The sequence below is a fragment of the Mesoplodon mirus genome (genome assembly GCF_964341445.2).
Source record: "Mesoplodon mirus genome assembly, chromosome: 11".
Lineage (NCBI taxonomy): Eukaryota > Metazoa > Chordata > Mammalia > Artiodactyla > Ziphiidae > Mesoplodon > Mesoplodon mirus.
The window spans coordinates 25,305,470-25,330,599 of NC_138987.1; the positions used below are offsets into that span (position 1 = coordinate 25,305,470).

The 25,130-nt window shown below is 37.9% G+C and overlaps 1 protein-coding gene across 1 annotated transcript in view; it reads left to right on the top strand.

The window, feature by feature from the left end:
• Window positions 1–25,130, top strand: part of ANO4 (anoctamin 4) — a 422,302-nt gene that overhangs the window by 352,956 nt on the left and 44,216 nt on the right. The window contains exons 18-22 of the mRNA XM_082634623.1: window positions 3,678–3,714; window positions 5,824–5,935; window positions 6,871–6,928; window positions 7,068–7,165; window positions 8,934–9,076. Coding sequence (XP_082490749.1) covers window positions 3,678–3,714; window positions 5,824–5,935; window positions 6,871–6,928; window positions 7,068–7,165; window positions 8,934–9,076 — 448 coding nt within the window. The remainder of the gene's footprint in view (window positions 1–3,677; window positions 3,715–5,823; window positions 5,936–6,870; window positions 6,929–7,067; window positions 7,166–8,933; window positions 9,077–25,130) is intronic.

Here is a 25,130-nt window from a genome sequence, read left to right on the forward strand (position 1 = left end):
GAGACTGAAAGTGGATGTTTGTCACTCCCTTGCACTCCCCCTGTCCCAGGTTCAGCTAGTCTCAAAGTTAATTGTGGAATGAATATTCATTGTGAAGGGGAGTGATTCATAGTGAAATTAACCGAACAGCCCGAGCAGTAAAAGATTCTGTGTCCCGGTAGGATGCAGTGAATTAAAGCTTACTGTATTTTATCATCTCTCTTCTCCAATGTCTTACTAAAATTTAATTTACACATCTTAAGAAATAAATTTCTGCATATATGCAGTGGGTCTATAAACACATGCTTGCTGGTACATTTTGACCAGGAGCCAGTGTTGTCACTTCATTTAACTGAAAATCACTTATCCAAAAACCTCTGCTTCGTGGAACACAGCCAAGAAAAGAATAAACTAAAAACAAAGCAGGAGGGGAGATGAAACAGTATATAATTAGGGCCACTACAAAGCACCTACTGTGTGCTAGGAGCTAGACAGGTAAGCATTTTACATGTTTTATTTAACAAAGGGTTTCTGAGTCACCAAAATGGATGACCAAGCCCACACACTAAAGCTGACACGTATCATTCTTAGGAATGCCCTTAAGGTTTCTTTTCTTTTTTTTCTTTATTTTTAGATATAATGTGAACACATTTGGTGTTCTGATTTCTCAGGCAACATCAAACTAAAATAACAGAAGGTTACTAAGGCAAGAATACCGACAAGGTCAGAAAATGACAAGCCATAGCAAGGGGAAGGAAAGAAAATAAAAAGCATACACACTCTAAAACTAGCATCATCCAGGACCCTTTTGTGCAGTGACCAATTGCCTTACCCTCCTCGGCCATCTCTGAGGACATCCTCATCCAGCACACACCTTTACACTCCTGTCTTATGCCCTGAAGCCTTGCAGGTTCCATTATGAAGGCAACCAAGTGTGTAATATAGCTGGGAAAGCTCTTCATCAAAATATATTTTTAAAAATTTTAAGTCCTTAAAAAGCAAATATTGAATAAAGGACAAACGACAGACTAATGACTATAACATAGCTTTGACCAATTCAGAACTAAACTATTAATGACTGCTGAAATGACTCAATTTAAGACATTTTTATGACTCAATAATATAGTTTTTATAGCTATATAAATTGTTTTCAATTACTTAAAATTTTGGCCATACTGGTCTTGCAAAAAAAAAAAATCATTTGGACATTAATCATGAATACTTTTTCATTAACTGAATATAAAAATCTTGAGAGCTAGATTGGTATTTATGTTCATTAAAACCTCTTTCAAATAATTATTATAGATCATATATCCTATTTCTGACTTTCTTCCAATCCTAACTGAAGAAGATCTATAAGGAATGCCTATTTTCTGGATTTGACAATGTGTGTTTACTTTTATGTGCATTTTTAAAAAAATAAAGCTCATATTATTTTACAAAAGTATTCTGGATACTAACAAACTATTATGCCTCTTAGTGACTAGTTATGGGGTTTTCATTTTATTCTATGTCTTGAAAAATAAATAGTTCAAAGACAGAGTGAATAGATAGATTTCCTCAATCCTCCTTGTCATGCTCTTTCAATTTTATTCTGCTTCACTAGTGACCAAAGAACATCTCAATATAGTGGTCTCAAGCTATATATGCCAAGAAAGGAAGACATTAAAAGTTATTACCATCCTTTTTATTCAGCCATACCAAAATGAATCTGACATTTCATTATAATCTGTAAACAGTGAAAACCACAATGACTTGTTCCAAAAAGAACTAAACCAGAAAATATGGCTTGCATCAGAACAAACCCACATATATTGATCAGGTGGACAAGATAAAATTAGAAGTGCTCATAGCTTCTTTTGGACATATCCTTAGGATCAGAAAGCTTGCTGTTAGTTAAAGGTTCTAACAGTAACCATTTGTGGCATCCAGTTTGGAAACTTAGATCTTCTACTACCCTTATCAGAACAAACTATCCGTGCTTTCTGTCTCAACTGGCTAATGAGAAATCAGGCCTTTTCCAGAAACCACTCATGTGACGCTCTCTTGTTGGCTATCAGTCCCTTTGTTTATGTGCTCTTTTCTGTTGCATCCTGCTCAAAGGCTCACTATCCATCTCATTGAATATCATCAAGATAAAATGTTCACAGATGCCATGAATCCCAGTGTCCTCATACACTTTACCTTACTTTTCAAAAGGTTAATAATAATTATATTTCAACTCCTGTGCTGTTCCTTTTTTAAATTCCAATTTTTTCAGTTTCCAAACAAAAATAACGATGGCATGTCACCAGCTCTCAAGGCCTTTGAGACAAGTGTGCAAAGCGAGGCGCTTTAACAAATGTACATCAACATTAAAGATTAAAGGATGAACTAGGTCATCAAAAATTATATTTTTGAGAAAGGTTGTCTCACCAGCTGAATTTAATTTTCCTTGATAATTATGTAAGTAACTTTAATAATACCATGCCTTTGTAATATTAAAATAATTTTGATTAGAATATCTGTCCTAATATGTTTACCAGTATTTTATTTTTATGATAAAATTGAGATGTATGACTCATCTATAACACAAGATTTATTGAAAATTATACCAGTCTGTTTTAACATTGGACTCCAAGAGTCTGAGATTTCTATATACAAGCTTTGATACTGTGGCCATGTGAATTATTTATATCTTAATATAACAAACCACAGTCTTTGCTGAAAGTTTAGAGTCATACAATCTGAGTATTTAGACTATTTCTGTAGTTAGAAGAAATCTGGGTAAGAGAATGCAAAAGTTAGGAAGGACCTCAAGATGAGTGTGTCCAATACCCATTCTCAACCACATGTAAAGAAAACGATGGTCTTAAAGAAGAGGTGAGGTAACATGCCCAAGACCTACAGCTTGCTGGCAGTAAAGCTGTTATTCCAGCCTGGGGAATTTTAACCAGTGAAATTTCACTACTTTAGTCTAAATGTGATCTTAATTTTCATATTGTTCAAATCCATTTGACTTCTTTTTCGTTTTCATTTATCATCTTTCATTTTAGAGAAAGCACTTGCTCTTTTCTTTTTCAATTTATACCCTCCCTAGGGAATCTCCTAGAGCTGGGTTTGCCCTTAACTGTACCCCCTATACTTCCATACACACACACAAGCACAGGGACACACACCCCTTCCATCCTATTAGGACCCTCCATTTACCAGATGGCTGGGTGAGTTAGGGATGCATCTAATTCACTAATAGAAAAGCAGAGTACCATAAGTTTGGCGGTTCCCAATAATGTTTGATCACTTTGGTGTTTAGGAATGCTATAATCTAGAAAATCAGCCCATAAAAACAATAGGATTACAGACTCTTATCAGAAGCAGTCTTAGAGATTTTACATTGAGGAGATTTTACATTGAGGAGGCCCAGGAATGTTGTGACTTGCCCAGCATCCCTTAGCAAGCTGATAATTAGTGGCAGCTGGCCTGTTGTTACAGAATTATTCACCCCAAAACAAGAAGTGAGACTTTTAAAATATTAAAATGGGACCTTGTACAATTCTTTCTTGTCCTGAAAGGACACAATTGTTGATGATGTTTTCATTGTTTGAGCAGTGGATGGTTAATGAAATTATTTTCATTTATGACTTACTTACCTATTTATTTCATAATTACAGATTTTAGAACATCTACAGTTTGTTAAATGTATTAAATTTATTTTACAGCTCTATGAAAAAGTTGCACTGCTTCTGACAAATTTAGGTAAGTGGAACCCTCTTTACTTCACAGTACAGTATTGTGGTCTGAAAAATACCTTCTCAAAGATTCATTTCTGAAACACTGCTGAAAACAAATATTCCCTTTATTTTGAATTGCATACAACAATTTGTTCTTTGCCCTCAACAGGACATGTTAAATATGTCTAGGAATTGAAAGAATCTTTCCTACCTAAAGCTTTAAAGCATTTAGACATTATGTTTCATGAGCTAATATAATTTAAAGTAGGTTTTCTCTTACAAAAGTACATGTGTATGAAGTATGTATAATCATTTAGAAAAGTGTTCATTTGCTGTTGCCTACAATTTTTATTTAATTAAAAACACAGCAAGTTTTAATGGCATATAAAATCACAGCAAAGTTAGTTGCTTTGAACACTGGGAGTCTTTTATGTAGACAGGCTAACCATTACTGACATTTGTGGAAGTGACATTCATCTGGACAAGTCATCCCTAAGAATGTTTCTCTGACTTTGTAAGGCACCAGAACAATCTGGTAACCAGCTATGAGCTGTACATTTACTACATTTTCAAGATAGAGGAACTGTCCCAATTTCATTAATGAGATATTAGTCATTTTACTCTATGCAGTTTGAGAAAATTACATGCTCCCACACAAAACCTGTTTTAGCACATTCCCATATGTAGCTTGCCAAAGAGAGAAAAAAATCACAAAAGTGTTTTTATTTATAATAATCATTATAATAAAAGATGCCAGATACATCTGGCACCTCATCTGTTTGAGCCCTTCTATGTGCCAGATACAGAGCTAGGCACTTGGCATATCTCCTTTAAATTCATTGAAATCTTCCATCACCGCCACTCTTTGCCCAAAAAGATAGAAGTTTATGTCCACAGAAGAGGTAACTGCCCATTGATAGACTGTGTCCAGGGGGGACCTTGCTCCAGGCTGGAAAAGATGCCTGTGGAGATAACAGCCATGGTCAATCTGTGGTTGGGCCACCTGGGAACCCACCCAGCTGGCTGATGAGCTAGGAGACCTTCCTGTGTAACCAAGAGTTCATTAGCAGAAGTGAAGTAAAGCTAAAGCCCTTGAAGCATCCTTTGTCATTTCTTCCCTCAACAGCAGTATGGCCTTGTTCTGAAATTGACATTTAAACCATTTTAAATCCGATTCTCATTCTTTCTCCCCTCCCTTCTCAGATATACTCCTGGGAAGCATTCTGAGCTATAATTTGTGGGAAAGGAATGGATGGGGTGAAATGGTAAATGAGTAATTAGAAGCTCAGGGAACGTGGAACCAGAAAGTGCTATTGCATTAAATGCATTTTCTTTGATGTTGTTTGAGGTGAGGATGCAACTTCCAGGGAAGGATAAGCGCATTTGACATGAGATTTCAGGTTGGAGGATTGATCCATATTTTTGGTTTGTATCACAATGTCCAAAGGGCATTTGCTGTATGGAAATTGAAATACAAGAAGATGAGAATTGGTGCCTGACTGAGGTCAGGAAGTTGTAAGACAAAGATGCTGCTATACAACAATAAAAGCTCTAAAGATGAGGTCACCTCCTCGGTACTTGTCCTTGAGAATGAAAATGATGGTGGATGAGGGTGACAGGTAACGGGGTCAGATGCTCATTCTGAGATGGGGGGGTCTGACTCCCTCTCTCCCAGTAGCACCTCACATCACAGCAGAAATAGAAGTCGAGACCAAGGAGTTACTAGGAGATGGGAGGGGACCTGACGCCACACAGGCCCCACCCCACAGGTGGAAACTAAGAGTGAAAGGAGAGGCTCCTGCAAGGAGCCAGGGCCAGGAGTGCGGCCCCTTCAGCCTGGCTGTCTCTACTCCAGGCTCTCTGGGCATCCTGGAAGAGCGGAACAAACGATATTCCCTGCCCTCAGACAAGTCAGTAGTCACTTCCCACCAAAGCCTTGCTGGGGCTGGTCTGGGAGCTTGAGGAACCCGTGGATGGTCCATTCTGTCGCATGTCATCTGTAGGCAAGCTGGGCCCTCCTGCAGCCTCCTTAGGAAGCCTGTGCTCCCACCCCGTGCGTCTGGGGAGCTGGACAGAGGGAGTTGAGAAGGGGTCAGACGCAGCCTCTCAAAGTCTGCTCCCCTTGTGTCCACAGAACAGCCTCGCACTGAGTCCGAGTGGGAGAACAGCTTCACCCTGAAAATGTTTCTTTTTCAGTTTGTCAATCTGAACAGCTCCACGTTTTACATCGCATTCTTCCTCGGAAGGTAAGAACCCATTCTCTCCACACCTCCCCCGGCCAGGGACAGAGGTCACTGACCAGGGTGACAGAGAGGCCAGCCTTTAGGGTGACTTTTATAAAGTGTATAAAGAGGAGATCAGTCTCCTTTCCTTTCCCTTCCCATTCTGGGGAATGGTCTCCATCAAAGTCCTTTTCTTGTTAAGGTGTACCTTTTCTTGTTAAGGTGAGTAGAAGAAAATAGTTTGCACACGTGAAGTGTGAATGTAAAACTTGTAGGCTCCATCTGTACCTGAATCAGGCCTCTGGATCTCACACCTATAAGAGCAGGTGGCATGTCCCAGATCCCTGACTTCACAGAGGAGGGAAGGACATTCAGACAGGAAAGGGGGCTGACGTAGGATGCCAAAGGGGACTGGGTAGCTTCTGAATCCAGCAGTTCTGAGGATTTGGAACGTCCAGGTACCATGAACTTCGTTACACCAGGAAGTGTGTCTGAGGAGACGAGAACCAGGGAAGAGCCGAGTATTGGGTTTTAGTGAAATGGATGAGCAGCCTCTCCGCACTTTCTAGCTACTTCAGCATGGAATGCTAGTCAAATAGTTTAGTTTTAAAAAATAAAAAAACACGGCATTACTAATATTCAAAAAGATCTGATGTGTTTAAACCCAACCTGCTGCTTACGCAACAGCCACTTGATATTCAGCAGAAAATGTTAAAAGTCACAGCAGGCAGCAAGAACTGGCCTCTGTGGTGAGCAGCCAGACAGAAGGGCCAGGAGAGAAATATCCCCCAGAGAATTCCAGAAGCTGCCATTATGCCAGTTCCAGAGAGTTTTCCTAATTCCCTGAGACCTGTTCCTTACTGCGCCAGTAATTTTCACTGGAGGATGTGCTAATCTGAATATAATATACACTGAAGGCTACAGGATGCTAATGGTTTGTTTTTCTGTGTGTGTTGAAGATTCACAGGACACCCAGGTGCCTACTTGAGGCTGATAAACAGGTGGAGACTAGAAGAGGTCGGTATTCTCCCATCATTCCTTGTTTCCTACAGACGTGCGTTAAACAGGCTTAAGGCAACTTTGTGCAGATTAGAAACCAGACAGCCTTTCTTCCTGTCCATTGATTCTTGAATTTCTGTGTCTGCTTACCTCGCAGTGCCACCCTAGTGGATGCCTTATTGATCTCTGTATGCAAATGGGTATTATAATGGTGCTAAAGCAGACCTGGAATAATTTCATGGAACTTGGCTACCCGTAAGTACCTTAGATATCTATACTTGAGAGGCAGCATGTCTCGCTGGCTTTTCTAGGTGTGGCAAGTAAGATAAGCAATGCAGACTCAGCAGTTAAGCCTGTGTGTGTGTGCGTGTGCGTGTGTGTGTGTGTGTGTGTGTACCTGGAGCTAAGTCTTCATGCTTAGATATTCAAAGACAAATCATGAAAATAATAAACATTGGCTCTTTTGGAAGATTTAGCACAAATCCCATAAACAAAAGTGAATATTCTTTAAGAAGTCTCTGTGGGCCCCTAAATAAGTGGATACCTGCTTCCAAGCTGCTTTAAATGATGACAACACACTAACGAGGTCTCTACTCCCCAACCCCTGCAATAAATCAGAAATGGTAATTTCTTTAAACTTCCTTAAATTCAACTGTACAGGAAAGGAACTTATGGAAAGAAGACCTAAAGAAATGATTCAAAAAAGAAACTGGAATATTTCTAAGTAAGCATATCCTAACCAGTAAAAACATCATTACCTGATGATAACAGTTTATGTTGATGGCAATGGGCAAAAACTTGCATCACCTTTGTAAGGATAACCTTGAATTTGGCTGTGTTTGCTCAGTTCTGGTCAGTTAAGTTTTAAAGGGACATAAATCAGCAGCACTTCTATTTCTTCTTTAATTCTACACCTACAGGTTTCCAGGTCAGCCCAAGTGTCTCCATAGAGAATTCCAGGTTTCAGGGAAGACCACTCAGCCAAAACAATTAGCTGGAACTTGGTTCACTTCGAAAAGTCATCTCTTAGCTCCCTGTCAGAACCACTGCCAGTAATTTTTCTCTTCTTAGATTTATTTTTAGAAAACTTCTTCCAAGTGTTGATGTTTTCTATAAAACTTTAAAAAAAGCATAAAATTTAAAAATTAGAAGCATTATATTCTCTTTTAAAGTATCATCCATAACTTATCAAACTGTCATAGACATCAAGGGAACTATATTTATCTTCTACTAATATGGACATAGAGCAAAATTGTGAAGTAGGCAAAATTGTCTTTGATACCCATCCCCTTATTTAGTTTATTTCACATTTGTTTTTGCTTTGGCATCGCTACTCTCAGATACCCCTCAGCCTTCTCCTTGCCCCCTACAGTACACAAACTTGACCCCCGCCGCCCCAATTTCTTCGACCCTGTTCCATATCGTAAGATGCACTTCTGAACACTGCCAAGGATTAATGTACTAACCTCACCAGTGTGAGATGCATTTTATTGGGAATCAGAGCCTCTGTCAAACTCAACCCGAAAGCAGGCAGATCCAGTTGTCGACCTGCGGGCTTCTGTATGCCAGGAGAGGAGGAAACCTTTGTGGGTTTGCAGACCTTCTAGGGCCCTCGAGTCAGAGTATGCAGGTCAGCACCCCATGGTAAGACTGCTCACGGGTCCTCAACTAAGCCAGCTAGGCCAAACCATCTTCTTCTCAGAGGCCTGCGGGTTGCCTTTGTACTGGGGGATCAGGTTATCAATGTTCTCAGTCCTCTACCCAACCCTCCGAGGCAACACTGGACGAGAGACAGTTTCGTGAATGATTAAAATAAGTTCATCAAACATTCTGTTCACTTGCAAGTACAAATGCTTGAAGTGTAGCCTCCATTGTTATTTCCTTGCTAATCCAAGGCTTTATTTCCTTGGCAGCCTGTCCTAAATTTTTAAAACTATTGTTCTATATTCTAATTCTATTTCTTATTACTTGTCTTATGAACAGCTATATACATTTTTTTAAATAAACTGATCTTGTTGTGCAGGTTAATTCAGAATTGGTGGACTAGAAGGAAAGTAAGACAAGAACATGGACCTGAAAGGAAAATAAGTTTCCCACAGTGGGAAAAGGACTACAACCTTCAGCCGATGAACGCCTACGGACTTTTCGATGAATACTTAGAAATGAGTATGAAAATAGCCTATTTTATCTGATTTTTAAAAATTTTATTGAAGTATAGTTAATTTACAATGTGTTAATTTCTGCTGTACAGCAAAGTGACTCAGTTATAATTCTTTTCATATTCTTTTCCATAATGGTTTATCATAGGATATTGAATATAGTTCCCTGTGCTATAGAGTAGGACCTTGTTGTCTGTTTTAGCCTATTAATTATAAATGTAAATTCTAGCTACATTTAACTAGACATACACCATTATCATCGAGGCTAGCAGTATGGGGGGATTCTTGAGCTAAATGCAGAGGAAGGGTGTTCTTGCTTTAAGAAGCTTTATTGACAGAAATAGTGCCAAGTCACTTCACATTCTTCATGACATTGCGTCCTGTCCCTTGTAATAAATCACCAGAAAAAAAAGAGCTGAAAACTTGGTGAACCAAAGAAAAAGGAGTGATCACTCATGGTGTGATTGATTCATTCACTCATCAGACATGTTTTTTTTTTATTTTAGTTAATTTACAATGTTGTGTTAGTTTCAGGTGTATGGCAAAGTGATTCAGTTATACATATATACATAAAAGAATATAAACATTCTTTTTCATATTCCTTTCTATTATAGTTTATTATAAGATATTTAATATAGTTCCCTGTGCTATACAGTAGGACCTTGTTGTTTATCTATTTTATATATAGTAGTTTGTATCCAGCAGACATCTTTTGAGCCATGTTATGTCCAGGCAGACATTATGTTTGACACTAGCGATACAAGGAATCAGGCACAGTCCCAGCTCTGAAAGAGTGCACAGTGGGGGAAAGTCAGAGATATAAAAGGTAAGTGCAATAAAGTGGCATAGATGCTGCAGTATGAGTCAGTAGGGGGTAGACTGGGGACAGTCATTTCCCTTGAGGGGGTGGCAGGAAGCTGGGAATGCTTAAGCTATGCTACACTTCTATTGAAGGAATCTGATTTCTCTATGATCAAATCCAAGCTACTTATTTTAGCATGTATCTGAGAGCATGAGCTTTAGAAACAGATTACCTGAGTTCAAATCCCAGTCCCTCACTTATTAACTGTGAAAACTTGGGCAATTACTTAAACTCTTTGTCTCACTTTCCTCTTCTCTACAATGGGGATAAAAAAGTAACCGCTTCAGAGCATTTTTATGTGGATTAAATAAATTAACACATGGAAAGGGCTTAGAACGATGCCTGGCTCATAGTAAGTACTTGATATATGTCATCCATGTCATTATTATTATTTTTCTATTCTTCTTATCTTCCAGGGGAGAAAAGCTTAACAAAATCCCTTAGCAGATACACTGAGCGTGGATAGCTTTTCTCTTTTTTTCTAATTATGTTTAAGCTCTGTAACATTGGGGTGAAAGTGGGGGTAGGGGTGGCAAGATACATTACTTCTGAAAGAAGTTCTTTCTGGGCAAATCTGAAAATTAAAGCAGTAGTAGAGTTGATACTTAATGTTTCTTAGATTGCTTATGTCCTAAGTACCTACCAATGTTTTTAGAGTTTCAATTATAGAATGGCAGAATGATATAACTTGGAGAAGAAATCAATTTGGGAAGTAATAATGACACTTAATAAAGGGAATTCATTAAGGGAACTAACCACTTGGAGGTCTCTTAATGGATTCTCCTCCCATAAAGAAGGAAATGAACAATAATGTTGGTATATAGAGTGCATGAAAAGAACTGGTAGTGCTCCAAATACTCCAGTATCTTTGCAGCAAGAAACAAATCTCAGAAGCAGCATTACAAGCAGACCAGTGAACCCTAACTGCTTGCTTCTGTTCTTGTTGTTTTTGTTATTTTCTTAATGACTTTCCTGCTTTGTTATATTTTTAAAATGTATTCGTTGAAGTAGAATATATAGTGAGAAAAGCATATAAATCAAAAGTGTACAGATCAATAAATATTCACAAATTTATGCACAAATGTAACCAATCTATGTAGGTGAGGGGTTAACACACTCCTGCCCTCAGACCCAAAGCCAGTCCACTGCCTGGCTTTGTAAATAACATTCTATTGAAACACAGCAATATCCATTTATTTGCACATTATCTACAGTTTTTTAATTTAATTTTTATTTTATATTACAGTTGATTTACAATGTTGTGTTAGTTTTGGGTGTGCAGCAAAGTGGTTCAGTTATACATATACATATATCCATTCTTTTTCAGATTCTTTTCCCATATAGATTATTACGTAGAGTTCCCTGTGCTATACAGTAGGTTCTTGTTGATTATCTATTTCATATATAGTCGTGTGTATATGTGAATCCCAAACTCCTAATTTATCCCTCCTCCCCACCTTCCCCTTTGGTAACCATAAGTTTGTTTCTGAAGTCTGTGAGTCTCTTTCTGTTTAGGAAATAAGTTCATTTGTATCATCTTTTTAGATTCCACTTGTGATATCATATAGCACTTGTCTTTCTCTGTCTGACTTATTTCACTAAGCACCATATTCTCTGGGTCCATCATGTTGCTACAGATGGCATTATTTCATTCTTTTTTATGGCCAAGTAATATTCCATTGTATATATGTACCACATCTTCTTTATCCTTTCCTCTGTTGATGGACATTTAGGTTGCTTCCATGTCTTGGCCATTGTATATAGTGCTGCAATGAACATTGGGGTGCATGTATCTTTTTGAATTATGGTTTTCTCCAGATATATGCCCAGGATTGCTGGGTTGTATGGTAATTCTACTTTTAGTTTTTTAAGGAACCTCCATACTGTTCTCCATAGTGGCTGTACCAATTTACATTCCCACCAACTGTGTAGGAGGGTTCCCTTCTCTCCACACCCTCTCCAGCATTTATTGTTTGTAGACTTTGATGACAGTCATTCTGACCAGTGTGAGGTGATTCCTCATTGTAGTTTTGATCTGCATTTCTCTAATAAATAGTGATGTTGAGAGTCTTTTCATGTGCCTGTTGGCCATCTGTATGTCGGCTTTGGAGAAATGTCTATTTAGATCTTCTGCCCATTTTTTGACTGGGTTGTGTTTTTTTGTTTTGATATTCAGTTCCATGAGCTATTTGTATATTTTGGCGACTAATCCCTTGTAGGTCACTTCGTTTGTAAATATTTTCTCCCATTAAGGGTTGTCTTTTCATTTTGTTTATGGTTTCCTGTGCTGTGCAAAAGCTTTTAAGTTTAATTAGGTCCCATTTGTTTATTTTTGTTTTTATTTTCATTACTGTAGGAGGTAGATCGAAAAAGATCTTGCTGCAATTTATGTCAAAGAGTGTTCTGCATATGTTTTCCTCTAAGAGGTTTATAGTACCTGGTCTTACATTTAGGTCTTTAATCCATTTTGAGTTTATTTTTGTTTATAGTGTTAGAAAATGTTCTAGTTTCTTTCTTTTACATGTAGCTGTCCAGTTTTCCCAGCACCACTTATTGAAGAGACTGTCTTTTCTCCATTGTATATTCTTGCCTCCTCTGCCATAGATTGACCATAGGTGCATGGGTTTATTCCTGGGCTTTCTATACTGTTCCATTGATCTATATTTCTGTTTTTGTGCTAGTGCCACCCTGTTTTGATCGTAGTATAGTCTGAAGTCAGGGAGCCTGAATCCTCCAGCTCCATTTTCTTTTCTCAGGATTGCTTTGGCTATTCAGGGTCTTTTGTGTTTCCATACACATTTAAAATATTTTTGTTCTAGTTCTGTGAAAAATGCCACTGGTAATTTAATAAGGATTGAATTGAATCTGTAGGTTGCCTTGGATAGTATAGTCATTTTGACAATATTGATTCTTCCAGTCCAAGAACATGGTATATTATCTTTCCATCTGTTTGTGTCATCTTCATTTTCTTTCATCAGCATCTTATAGTTTTCAGAGTACAGGTCTTTTGCCTCCTTAGGTAGGTTTATTCCTAGGATTTTATTCTTTTTGATGTGATGATAAATGGGATTGTTTCCTTAATTTCTCCTTCTGATCTTTCATTGTTAGTGTATAGAAATGCAACAGATTTCTGTGTATTAACTTTGTATCCTGCAACCTTACCAAATTCATTGATGAGATCTAGTACTATTCTGGAAGCATCTTTAGGATTTTCTATGTATAGTATCATGTCATCTGCAAACAGTGATCGTTTTACTTCTTTTCCAATTTGGATTCCTTTTATTTCTTTTTCTTCTCTGATTGCCATTGCCTAGGACTTCCAAAACTATGTTGAATAAAAGTAGTGAGAGTGGACATCCTTGTCTTGTTCCTGATCTTAGAGGAAATGCTTTCAGCCTTTCACTGTTGAGTATGATGTTAGCAGTGGGTTTGTCATATATGGCCTTTATAATATTGATGTACGTTCCCTCTATGCCCACTTTTTGGAGAGTTTTTATCATAATTGGGTGTTGAATTTTATCAAAAGCTTTTTCTGCATCTACTGAGATGATCATATGGTTTTTATTCTTCAATTTGTTGATGTGGTGTATCACACTGACCGATTTGCTCAGGACGACTTTAGGCAGCCTATCTGCTGATGGGTGGGGCTGTGTGTGTTCCCACCCTGCTGGTTGTTTGGCCTGAGGCATCCCAGCACTGGAGCCTGCAGGCTGTTGGGTGGGGCCAGGTCTCAGTGCCAAAAAGCATCTGCCACCAGTGTCCTTGCCCCCACAGTGAGCCACAGCTGACCCCCGCCTCCCCAGGAGACCCTCCAAGACCCGCAGGTAGGTCTGGCCCAGGCTCGTATGGAGTCACTGCTTTGCCCTGGGTCTTAGTGCATGTGAAACATTGTGTGCACCCTCCAAGAGTGGAGTCCCTGTTTCTCCCACACCTGTGGAGCTCCTTCACTCAAGCCCTGCTGGCTTTCAAAGTCAAATGCTCTGGGGGCTCCTCCTCCTGATGCCAGACCCCTACCTAGGCTGTGGAGCTTGACATAGGGCTCAGAACTCTCATTCCTATGGGAGAACCCCTACGATATAATTATTTTCCAGTTTGTGGGTTGCCCACCCAGCAGGTATGGGATTTGTTTATATCATGAAAGTGCCCCTCCTACAGTCTTGTTGTGGCTTCTTCTTTGTTTCTGGGTGTAGAATACCTTTTTTGGTGGTATTGTGTCTTTTTTGTTGAGGGTTGTTCAGCAGTTAGCTGTGATTTTGGTGTCTTCATGAGAGGAGGTAAGCTCAAGTCCTTCTACCCTGCCATCTCGTCTCCAGGCCTCTACATATTATCTGTAGTTACTTTTGCACTACAGCAGCAGAGCTGATTAGTTGTGACAGAGACTTTATGGCCCACAAAACCTGGAATATTTACTATCTGTCTCTTTACAGAAAACGTTTGTCATCCTGTGAGCTACATCAAGAAATAGGATATTATCAGTATCAAAGAAGGCTCCCTTGTTGCCTCTCCCAGGTATAACACCCTCCCCAACCACTTTCCTGACTTCTAATTTTTTTTTAAGTCTCTATAGAAATGGAATTATACATTTTCTTTTGTAAATGGCTTATTCCATTCAATATCATATTTATAAGATTCTTCCACGTTGCTACAGGTAAGATTTCATTTTCATTTTTGTATAGTATTCGTAGAATGTGTACCTGAAGCAAAATTATGAAACAAGGGAGTTTGTCTTTGATACCCACCTCCATCTTTCCTTAGTCACATGTAGTTTTTTTTTCATTTCCAATACCAGATACTTTCCATTCCATCTTTCTCCCCTTCCCCCACCAATCCCTCAATCCTTTCCCATATCATGAAATGGACTTCTGAGCACTGCTAAGAATTAATGAGCTAGATAGTTGCATTTTAATAAGAATCAAAGCCTCTGTCAAACTTCAGTCAAAAAAAAAAAAAAAAAGAGGCAAACTTACTTGTGGATGTGCAGGCATCAGTGTGCCAGTGGATGAACTAGTTTGTGAGTCTGCAGATCTTCTAGACCCCTGAAAACAGGAATTCACCACTATTTACCCATCCATTCTACTGGTGATAGATTTGTGAGTTATTTCTAGGTTTGGGTTCTTACAAACAATATTGCTATGAACATGGGTTTTGGTTAACGTTTGTATGTATTTCTGTTGGGAATTTATGCAAGAGTGGAGTTACCAGTGGAGTGGCCATCATAATGTATGCATTTGTGGATCTTCGGTAGACACCTGCAAACAGTTTTCAAAACTCCAACTAGCAATATAAGAGCTTCAGTTATTCCACATACTCACTAAAACTTGTTAGTGTCAGTCTTTTTAAATTTTGGCCATTCTGGTTCGTATGTAGTAGTAAGTACCTCATCATTATTTTAATTTGAAATTTCATGGCAACTTAAAATGCTGAATACCTTTTCATATGTTTCTGGTCATTTGGGTATCCTCTTTCGTGAATTCCCATTCAGGCCCATGATTCTGTTCTGTTTCTCTTTCTTAGTGATTTTAGAACTTATTTATATATTCTGGATATGAATCTTTTGTCAGCTGGACCTGAAATGTGTTTTGTAGGAAAGTTTCTAATTATAGATTTAATTTAGTTAATAGATATATGACTATTCAGATTTTCTATTTCTTCAAGTAACCATTTCAGTAGTCTGTGGTTTAGTTGTGTTTTTCAGGAAACTTATGTTTCATCTAAATTTTCACATTTAGTGGAATAAAGTTGTTTATAATACTCTTATGAACTTTTAATGTACATAAGGTCTGTAGTGATGTTCTCTTTTTCATTTATACTTTCATAGTTTGTGCTTTTTGCTTTTTTCCTTTAACAATCTGGCTAGAGGTTTATTAATTTTTTCATTTATTTCTGCTTTTATTTCCTGCCTTATTCTTTCTTTGGGCCTAATTTTCTCTTTTCCAAACATCTTCAGATGGAAGCTTAAATAACTGATTTTCTACTTTTCTTCTTTTTCTAATTTAGGCATTTAGAACTATGATTTTCTCTAAGAATACTGCTTCATAGCTGGATCCTATAAGTTTTGATATGCTATATTTTCATCATCAAGGCATTTGCTAATTGCCATTGTAGTTTATTTTTGACCTATGGGGTTTTTTTTAGAAATGTGTTGCTTAATATCAAAATATTTGAGGATTTTCTGGCTATCCTGCTGTCACTGGCTTCTTACAGTTTTTTTTTTTTTTTCCTTGTAGTTGATTTCTAATCTCATAGTGTTGTGGTCAGAAAAGATGCTTGATATGACTTCAATGTTCTTTAATTTACCAAGGCTTGCTTTATGGCCCAGCATGTAATCTATCCTGGAGAATGTTCCACGTACACTTAAAAAGGATGTGTATTCTGCTGCTTTCAGATGAAATGCTCTATATAAATTAAGTCCATCTGGTCTAATATGTCATTTAAGGCCTGTGTTTCCTTACTGATTTTCTGTCTGGATGATCTGTCCATTGATGTAAGTGGGGTGTTAAAGTCCCCCACTGTTTTGTGTTACTGTCCATTTCTCGTTTTATGGCTATTGGCATTTGCCTTATGCTCCTGTGTTGGGCACATGTATACAATTGTTATATCTTCTTCTTGGATCAATCCCTTGACCATTATGTAGTGTCATTCTTTGTCTCTTATAGCAGTCTTTATTTTAGAGTCTAATTTGTCTGATATGAGTATTGCTACTCCAGCTTTCTTTAGATTAACACTTGCATGTAATACCTTTTTCCATCCTCTTAGTTTCAGTCTATATGTGTCCACAGATCTGAATTGGGTCTCTTGTAGACAGCATATATACAGGTCTTGTTTTTGTATCCAGCCAGCCAGTCTACGTCTTATGTTTGGCACATTTAATCCATTTGCATTTAAGGTAGTTACCAATATGTATGTTCTTACTGCCATTTTGTTAATTGTTTTGGATTTGGTTTTGTAGTTCTTTTTTCTTCCCTTCCTCTTTTGTTTTCTTCTCTTGTGGTTTGATGACTATCTTTAGTGTTGTGTTTGGAATGCTTTTTCTTTTTTGTGTGTTTACCTATTGAAGATTTTCAGTTTGTGGTTCCCATGAGGTTTTGATATAGCAGTCTATATATATACAGAAGATTATTTTAAGTTTCTGGTCTGTACATTTCAAATGCATTTCCAATATCCTGCATCTGTACACTCCTCTTCTCACAGGTGCTGGTTTTGATATCCTATTTGTGTTTAGATGGTTTCCTACCTTTACTGTATGTTTGCCTTTACTGGTGAGCTTTCCCATTTGTAATTTTCTTGTTTCTAGTTGTGGCCTTTTCTTTCCACCTAGAGAAATTCCTTTAGCATTTGTTGTAAAGCTGGGTTGGTGGTGCTGAATTCTCTTGGCTTTTGCTTGCCTGTAAAGCTTTTGATTTCTCTGTCAAATCTGAACAAGAGCCTTGCTGGGTAGAGTACTCTTGGTTGTAGGTTCTTCCCTTTCATCACTTGAAATATATCATGCCACTCCCTTCTGGCCTGCACAGTTTTTGCTGAGAAATCAGCTGATACCCTTATGGGGATTCCCTTATAAGTTATTTGTTGCTTTTCCCTTGTTGCCTTTAATATTTTCTCTTTGTCTTTAATTTTTGTCAGTTTGATTACTGTGTGCGTGTTCCTCCTTGGTTTTATCCTGTATGGGCCTCTCTGCACTTCCTGGACTTGGGTGACTGTTTCCTTTCCCCTGTTAGGAAGTTTTCAGCTATTATCTCTTCAAACATTTTCTCAGGCCCTTTCTCTCTCTTCTCCTTCTGGGACCCCTATTATGCAAATGTTCGTGCATTCAATGTTGTCCCAGAGGTCTCTTAGACTGTCTTCATTTCTTTTCACTCATTTTTCTTTATTCTGCTCCATGGCAGTGATTTCCACCATTCTGTCTTCCAGCTCACTTATCCGTTCTTTTGCCTTACTTATTCTGCTGTTGATTCCTTCTAGTGTATTTTTCATTTCAGTTATTGTATTGTTCAACTCTGTTTGTTTGCTCTTTATAACCTCTAGCTCTTTGTTAAACATTTCTTGTATCTTCTCGGTCTATGCCTCCATTCTTTTTCTGAGATCTTGGATCACCTTTACTATCATTACTCTGAATTCTTTTTTGGGTACATTGCCTATCTATCTCCACTTCACTTAGTTGTTGTTCTGGGGTTTTATCTTTTTCCTTTGTCTGAAACATAGTTCTTTGCTGTCTCATTTTGTCTGACTTTGTGTTTGTGGTCTCTATTCTGCAGGATTGTAGTTCCTTTTTTCTGGTGTCTGTCTCCTGGTGGGTGAGGCTGGTCTAAGAGGCTTGTGCAGACTTCCTGGTGGGAAGGACTGGTTCCTGCCTACTAGTGGGTGGAGCTGGGTCTTATCCCTCTGTTGGGCAGGGCCATGTCTAGGGGTGTGTTTAGAGGTAGCTGTGTGCTCAGGAAGACTTTAAGCAGCCTGTCTGCTGATGGGTGGGGCTGTGTTTCTGCCCTGTTGGTTGTTTGGCCTGAGGCATCTCAGCACTGGAGCCTACTGGCTTTTGGGTGGTCATCAGGTCTTGGTGACAAAACAGCAGTCTCCAGCAGAGCTCACGCCAATGAATACTCCTTGTTACCTCCACCACCAGTGTCCCTGTCGCTACAGTAAGCCACCCCCACCACTCCAGGAAACCCTCCAAGACCAGCAGGTAGATCTGGCCCAGGCGCCTATGAAGTCACTGCTTTTTTTTCTGGGTCCCAGTGCACACAAGACCTTCTGTGCACCCTCCAAGAGTGGAGTTTCTATTTCCCCTGAGGAGTTCCTGCAATCTAGTCCCACTGGCCTTCAAAGCCAAATGCTCTGGGGGGCTCCTCCTCCTAATGCCAGACCCCTAGACTGGGGAGCCTGACTCGGGGCTTATAACTCTTACTCCTGTGGGAGAACCTCTGTGATATAATTATTTTCCAGTTTGTGGGTCACTCACCTGGTGGGTATGGAATTTGACTGTATCATGAATGCACCCCTCCTACCGTCCTGTTGTGGCCTCTTCTTTGTCTTTGGATGTAGAATATCTTTTTTCATAGGTTCCAATCTTTTTTGTCCATGGTTGTTCAGCAGTTAGCTGTGATTTTGGTGGTTTCATGCGAGGAGGCAAGCTCAAGTGCTTCTACTCCACCATCTTGTCTCCAACCGACATCAAACTTTTTTCTTCTAATTCTACTGTGGTCAAAGGATACTCTGTGTTATTTTAGGCTATTAATATATGTTGAGATTTGCTTTATGCCCTTTATGCATATTGACTATTTAGATAAGTGCTTCAAGTGTGTTCTGCAGTTGTTGAGGATAATGTTGTCTGTCAATTGGCAAGGTTAATTGTGTTGTTCAAATTGTATATGTCCTATTAAACTTTGTCTATTTTATCTATTAGTTACGAAGAAAAGGGTCCACAGTCAACCTGGGAATTTATCTTATGCTCCTTCTAGTTCTGTCAACTTTTACTTTATATATTTTGAAACTGTGTTATGTGCAAACAATTTAGGATTATTCTAGCTTGCTTACTGTTGAGTTGAAATTTTATCTTATTTAGAGCCATTCTTCATCTCTAATAATGTAATATTTTGAAGATGTGGGCAAGAGGCTAAGGAACTAACTGCAAAACCTCCCCAAGGACAGAACTGAGCCTCTTGTGGTCTTTCAGGGCCAAGATAAAGGCCCACCACGTTCTCAGTCACAGCCAGAGAGGTGGACTGAGCTTTACAAATTTACTGTACCCCATTACGAGCCTGGCTTAACTCGTGACCACATTGGAGTGATCCTCTCTTTCTTTAGCTGCCTAAGCGCAAGATGAGGAACCTTTTCTGCTGGAAAAGAACACTGAGAGCAGAGATTAATAACTTGTTCTTAAAGGGCTAGTAGTAAATACTTTAGGCTTTGGGGGGCCAAGAGGCAAGGCAAGATTGAGGCTATTATATTTTATATATATTTTTTTGCTTTATAACAAATTTAATCAGTTATACATATACATATGTTCCCATATCCCCTCCCTTTTGCGTCTCCCTCCCACCCTCCCTATCCCACCCCTCCAGGCGGTCACAAAGCACCAAGCTGATCTCCCTGTGCTATGCGGCTGCTTCCCACTAGCTATCTACCTTACGTTTGGTAGTGTATATATGTCCATGCCGCTCTTTCACTTTGTCACAGCTTACCCTTCCCCCTCCCCAGAGGCTATTATATTTTAAATGGTTGTATAAGTATTTATATAACTACTTAAAATGTAAAAACTATGCTTAGCTCACAGGTGGGTTTAAAAAAGGAACAGAAACAAAGCAGAGAGCTATTCAGATTTGGCCTTCAGGCTGTAGTTTGCTGAACCTTGATCTAGAGCTTCTATATGTCTGGCATACAATAAAAGTTACTAGGCTTATAACCTATTGAAAGCAAAGTAAGTATAAATTCTTAACTGGGGAAGGTGTCTGTTACTTCAAATGTGAACGCAGAAGTGCATATGGTCAAACACTGAAAAATCAAGGAAATACAGTGTTTCGTAAAGAAAAATAATGTTGCACTCGAAGTGATAAAGAATTCAAAATAGATGTTATGAAGAAATTCATTGAGCTACAAGAAAACATGGGAAGGCAATTCAGTGAACTTAGGAATAAAATTAATGAACAGAAGGAGTTCCTTACCAAAGAGATTGAAATTGTAAAAGAGACCAAATTCTGGAGCTGAAGAATTCAATAAATGAGATGAAGAATGCAACAGAGATCACAGGTAATAAGACAGACCAGATGGAAGAAAGAATAAATGACTTGGAGTATAGGAATATAGAAATTATTCAGTCACAAGAAGACAGAGAAATTAGATTTTTTTTAAAATGAAGAAACCCTATGAAAACTATTAGATTCTATCAGAAAGACAAATCTAAGAATAATTGGTGTGCCAGAAGAAAAAGAGAGAAGAGGCAGAGAGTTTATTTTAAAAATATTAACTGGGGACTTCCCAAACCTGGAGAAGAAATGGGACATACAAGTCCACAAAGCTACCAGAACACCCTATTACCTCAATGCAAAAAGACCTTCTCCAAGCACATTAATGAAACCATCACACATTATAATGAATCTTAAAGGCAGCTAGGGGAAAAAACTAACCTTCAAAGGAACCCTAATTAGGATGTCAGTGAATTTCTCAGCAGAAATTCTATAGTCCAGGAGAGAGTAGAATGACATATTCAAAGTGCTGAAAGATAAAAATTGACAGCCAAAGAATACTTTATCCAGCAAAATTATCCTTCAGCTATGGAGGAGAAATAAAGGCTTTCCCAAACAAAAGCTAAGGGAGTTCACCACCATTAGACTTGCCTTGCAAGAAATGTTGAAATAAGTCCTTCAAGCTGAGATGAAAATACACTAATCAGTGACACAAAAGCATATGAAAATATACAACAATGATAACGGTGAAAAAATAAACAATCACAAAATGGTAACTCTGTATTAGAATGGTATATTAACCACTTTACTATAAAGGTTAAAGGAAAAGATCATTAAAAATAACTACAGCTACTATAATCTGTTAACAAATGCACAGCATAGAAAGAGGTAAATTGTGACATCAAAAATGTAAAAGGGTGGAGCCTTTGTAGGCAAATGAAGATAAGTTGCTATCAGCATAAAATGGACTATTTTACCTATGAGATGTATGTAAGCTTATCGGTAACCTCAAAGCAAAAGTCTGGAGCTGATTCAACAAACATACAAAAGGGATAGACTGAGCATATCACCATGGAAAACCACCAACTTACAGAGGTAGGCAGAAACACAGGGGAAAAGGAACAATAAAGATATAAAACAACCAGAAGGCAAAAGGTAAGAAGGCAGTAGTAAGTCATTACATATCAATAATCACTAAATGTAAATGGAAATGGAAATGGATTGAACTCACCAATACAGAGGCACAGAGTGGCTGGATGAATGAAAAAAACAAGACCCAACTCAGTCTCCCAAGGCAATAGAAATAGCAAAAATACACAAATGGGACCTATTCAAACTTATAAGCTTTTGCACAGCAAAGGAAACCGTAAACAAAACAAAAAGACAACCTACGGACTGGGAGAAAATATTTGCAAATGATGTGACCGACAAGGGCTTAATTTCCAAAATATACAAACCGCTTGTACAACTCAATAACAAAGAAACAATAACCCAATCGAAAAATGGGCAGAAGACCTAAATAGACATTTCTCCAAAGAGGACATACAGATGGCCAAGAGGCACACGAAAAGATGCTCAACATCACTAATTATTAGAGAATGCAAATCAAAACTACTACGAGGTACCACCTCACAGTGGTCAGAATGGCCATCATCAAAAAGTCTACAAATAATAAATATTGGAGAGGGTGTGGAGAAAAAGGAGCCCTCCTTCTGTTGGTGGGAATGTAAATTGGTGAGCCACTATGGAAGACAATATGGAAGTTCCTCAAAAAACTAGAGTTGCCATATGATCCAGCAATCCCACTCCTAGGCATATAATGGGACAAAATTATAATTCAAAAAGAAACATGCACCCCTATATTCATAGCAGCACTATGCATAATATCCAAGACATGGAAACAACCTAAATGTCCACTGACAGATGACTGGATAAAGAAGATGTGGTACATACATACAATGAAATACTACTCAGCCATAAAAAAGAATGGAATAATACCATTTTCAGCAACATGGATGGACCTAGAGATTATCATACTAACTGAAGTAAGACAGAAAGAGAAAGACAAATACCATATGATATCATTTATATGTGGAATCCAAAATATGACACAAATGAACTTATCTATGAAACAGAAACAGACTTGTGGTTGCCAAGGGGTATGGGGTTGGGGGAGGGATGGATTGGGAGTTTGGGATTAGCAGATGCAAACTATTATATATAGAATGGAAAAACAACAAGGTCCTACTGTATAGCATAGGGAACTATATTCACTATCCTGAGATAAACCATAATGGAAAAGAATATAAAAAGAATGTATATATATGTATAACTGAATCACTTTGCTGTACACAAAATTAACACCAACTGTAGACCAGTTATACTTCAGTAAAATAAATTTTTGAAAAACTACCCAACTATATGCTGCCTTTTGGAGACACATTTCAGCTCTAAAGACAAACATAAGCTCAAAGTCAAGGAATGGAAAAAGATATTTCAGGTAAGTGGAAACCAAAAGAAAGGGGAGGAACCCATACTTATATCAGACAAAATAGGCTTCAAGCCAACAACAGTAAGAAAGAAGAGACAAATAAGTTCATTATATAATAATAAATGAGGTCAATACACCAAGAAGATATAACGATCATAAATACATTTGCCCCCAATGCCGGAGCACTTAAATATATTAAGCAAATACAGTTGACTCTTAAATATATTAGGCAAAAACAGTTGACCCCTGAAGAACAGGTTCAAAGTGCACAAATTCACTTATATGTGGATTTTTTTCAATAAATACATACTGCAGTACAACATAACCTGTGGTTGACTGAATCCATGGATGTGGAGCCATGTAAATAAAGGGCAAACTGTAAAATTACATGTGGATACTGTGCAGATGGTTGGGGCCCTAACCTCCATGTTGTTCAAAGGTCAACTATATTAACAGATCTCAAGGAGAAACAGACAACAATACAATAATGGGGACTTCAGTGTCCCACTGTGAGTGACAAACAATCCACACAGAAAATTAACAAGCAAACATTGGAATTGAGGCATACTTTAAACCAAATGGACTAAACAGACATATAGAGAACATTCCATCCAATAGCAACAGAATACACATTCGTCTCAAATGCACATAGAACATGCTCTAGGATAGATCATATGATAGGATACAAAATAAATCTTAGCAAATATAAGATGATTGAAATCATACTATCTTTTCTGACCACAGTGGTATGAAACTAGAAATCTACCACAAGAAGAAAGCTGTAAAACATAAAAACATGTGGAAACTAAACACATTTCTGAACAAATGACGGATCAAAGAAGAAATCAAAAGGGAAATTAAAAATTATTTCAAAACAAATGAAAATGGGAACACAACATATCAAAACTTATGGAATGCAGCAGAAACAGTTCTGAGAGGAAAGTTTATATAAATTAATGCATATATTAAGAAATTAGAAAGATCTCAAACACTCTAACTTTACATCTCAAGGAACTAGAAAAAGAAGAACAATTTAAGCCCAAAGTTAGCAGAAGGAAGGAAATAATAAAGATCAGAGTGGAAATAAATGAAATAGAGACCAGAAAAACAATAGAGAAGATCAATGAAACCAAGAGCTGGGTTTTTTGAAAAGATAAACATAACTGACAAATCTTTAACTAGACTAAGAAAAAAGAGAGGACTCAAAATTGGAAATGAAAGAGGAGACATTACAACTGATACTACAGAAATAAATAGGATAAGAAGCTATGAACAATTATACGCCAACAAATTAGATAACCTAGAAGATATGGATAAATTTCTAGAAACACACAACCTACCAAGAAAATCAGCAAGAAATAGAAAATCTGAAAAGACCAATAATGAGGAAAGCAATTGAATCAGTAATCAAAAGCCTCCCAACACAGAAAACCCTAGAACCAGACAGCTTCACTGGTGAATTTTCTAACAATTAAAGAAGAATTAATACCAATCCTTCTCAAATGCTTAAAAAAATTGAAGAGGAGGGAACACTTCTAAACTCATTCTGCAAAGCTAACATTACCCTAGTACCAAAACCAGATAAGGATACTATAAGAAAAGATAACTTTGGATCAATATCCTTGATGAATATAGATGCAAAAATTCTGAAAATATTGGCAAACTAAATTCAAGAACACAATAAAACAACTGTACACTACAACCAAATGGGATTTATCCCTGGAATGCAAAATTGGTTCAACATACACAAATTTTTAAATGTAATATATCACATTAATAGAATAAAATATAGGAGGAACCAAGATGGCAGAGTAGAAGGACATGCTTTCACTCCCTCTTGTGAGAACAACAGAATCACAACTAGCTGCTGGACAGTCATCAACAGGAAGACACTGGAACTCACCAAAAAAGATACCCCACAACCAAAGACAAAGGAGAATCCACAATGAGATGGTAGGAGGGGTGCAATCACAGTAAAATCAAATCCCATAACTGCAGGGTGGGTGACTCACAGACTGGAGAACACTTGAAG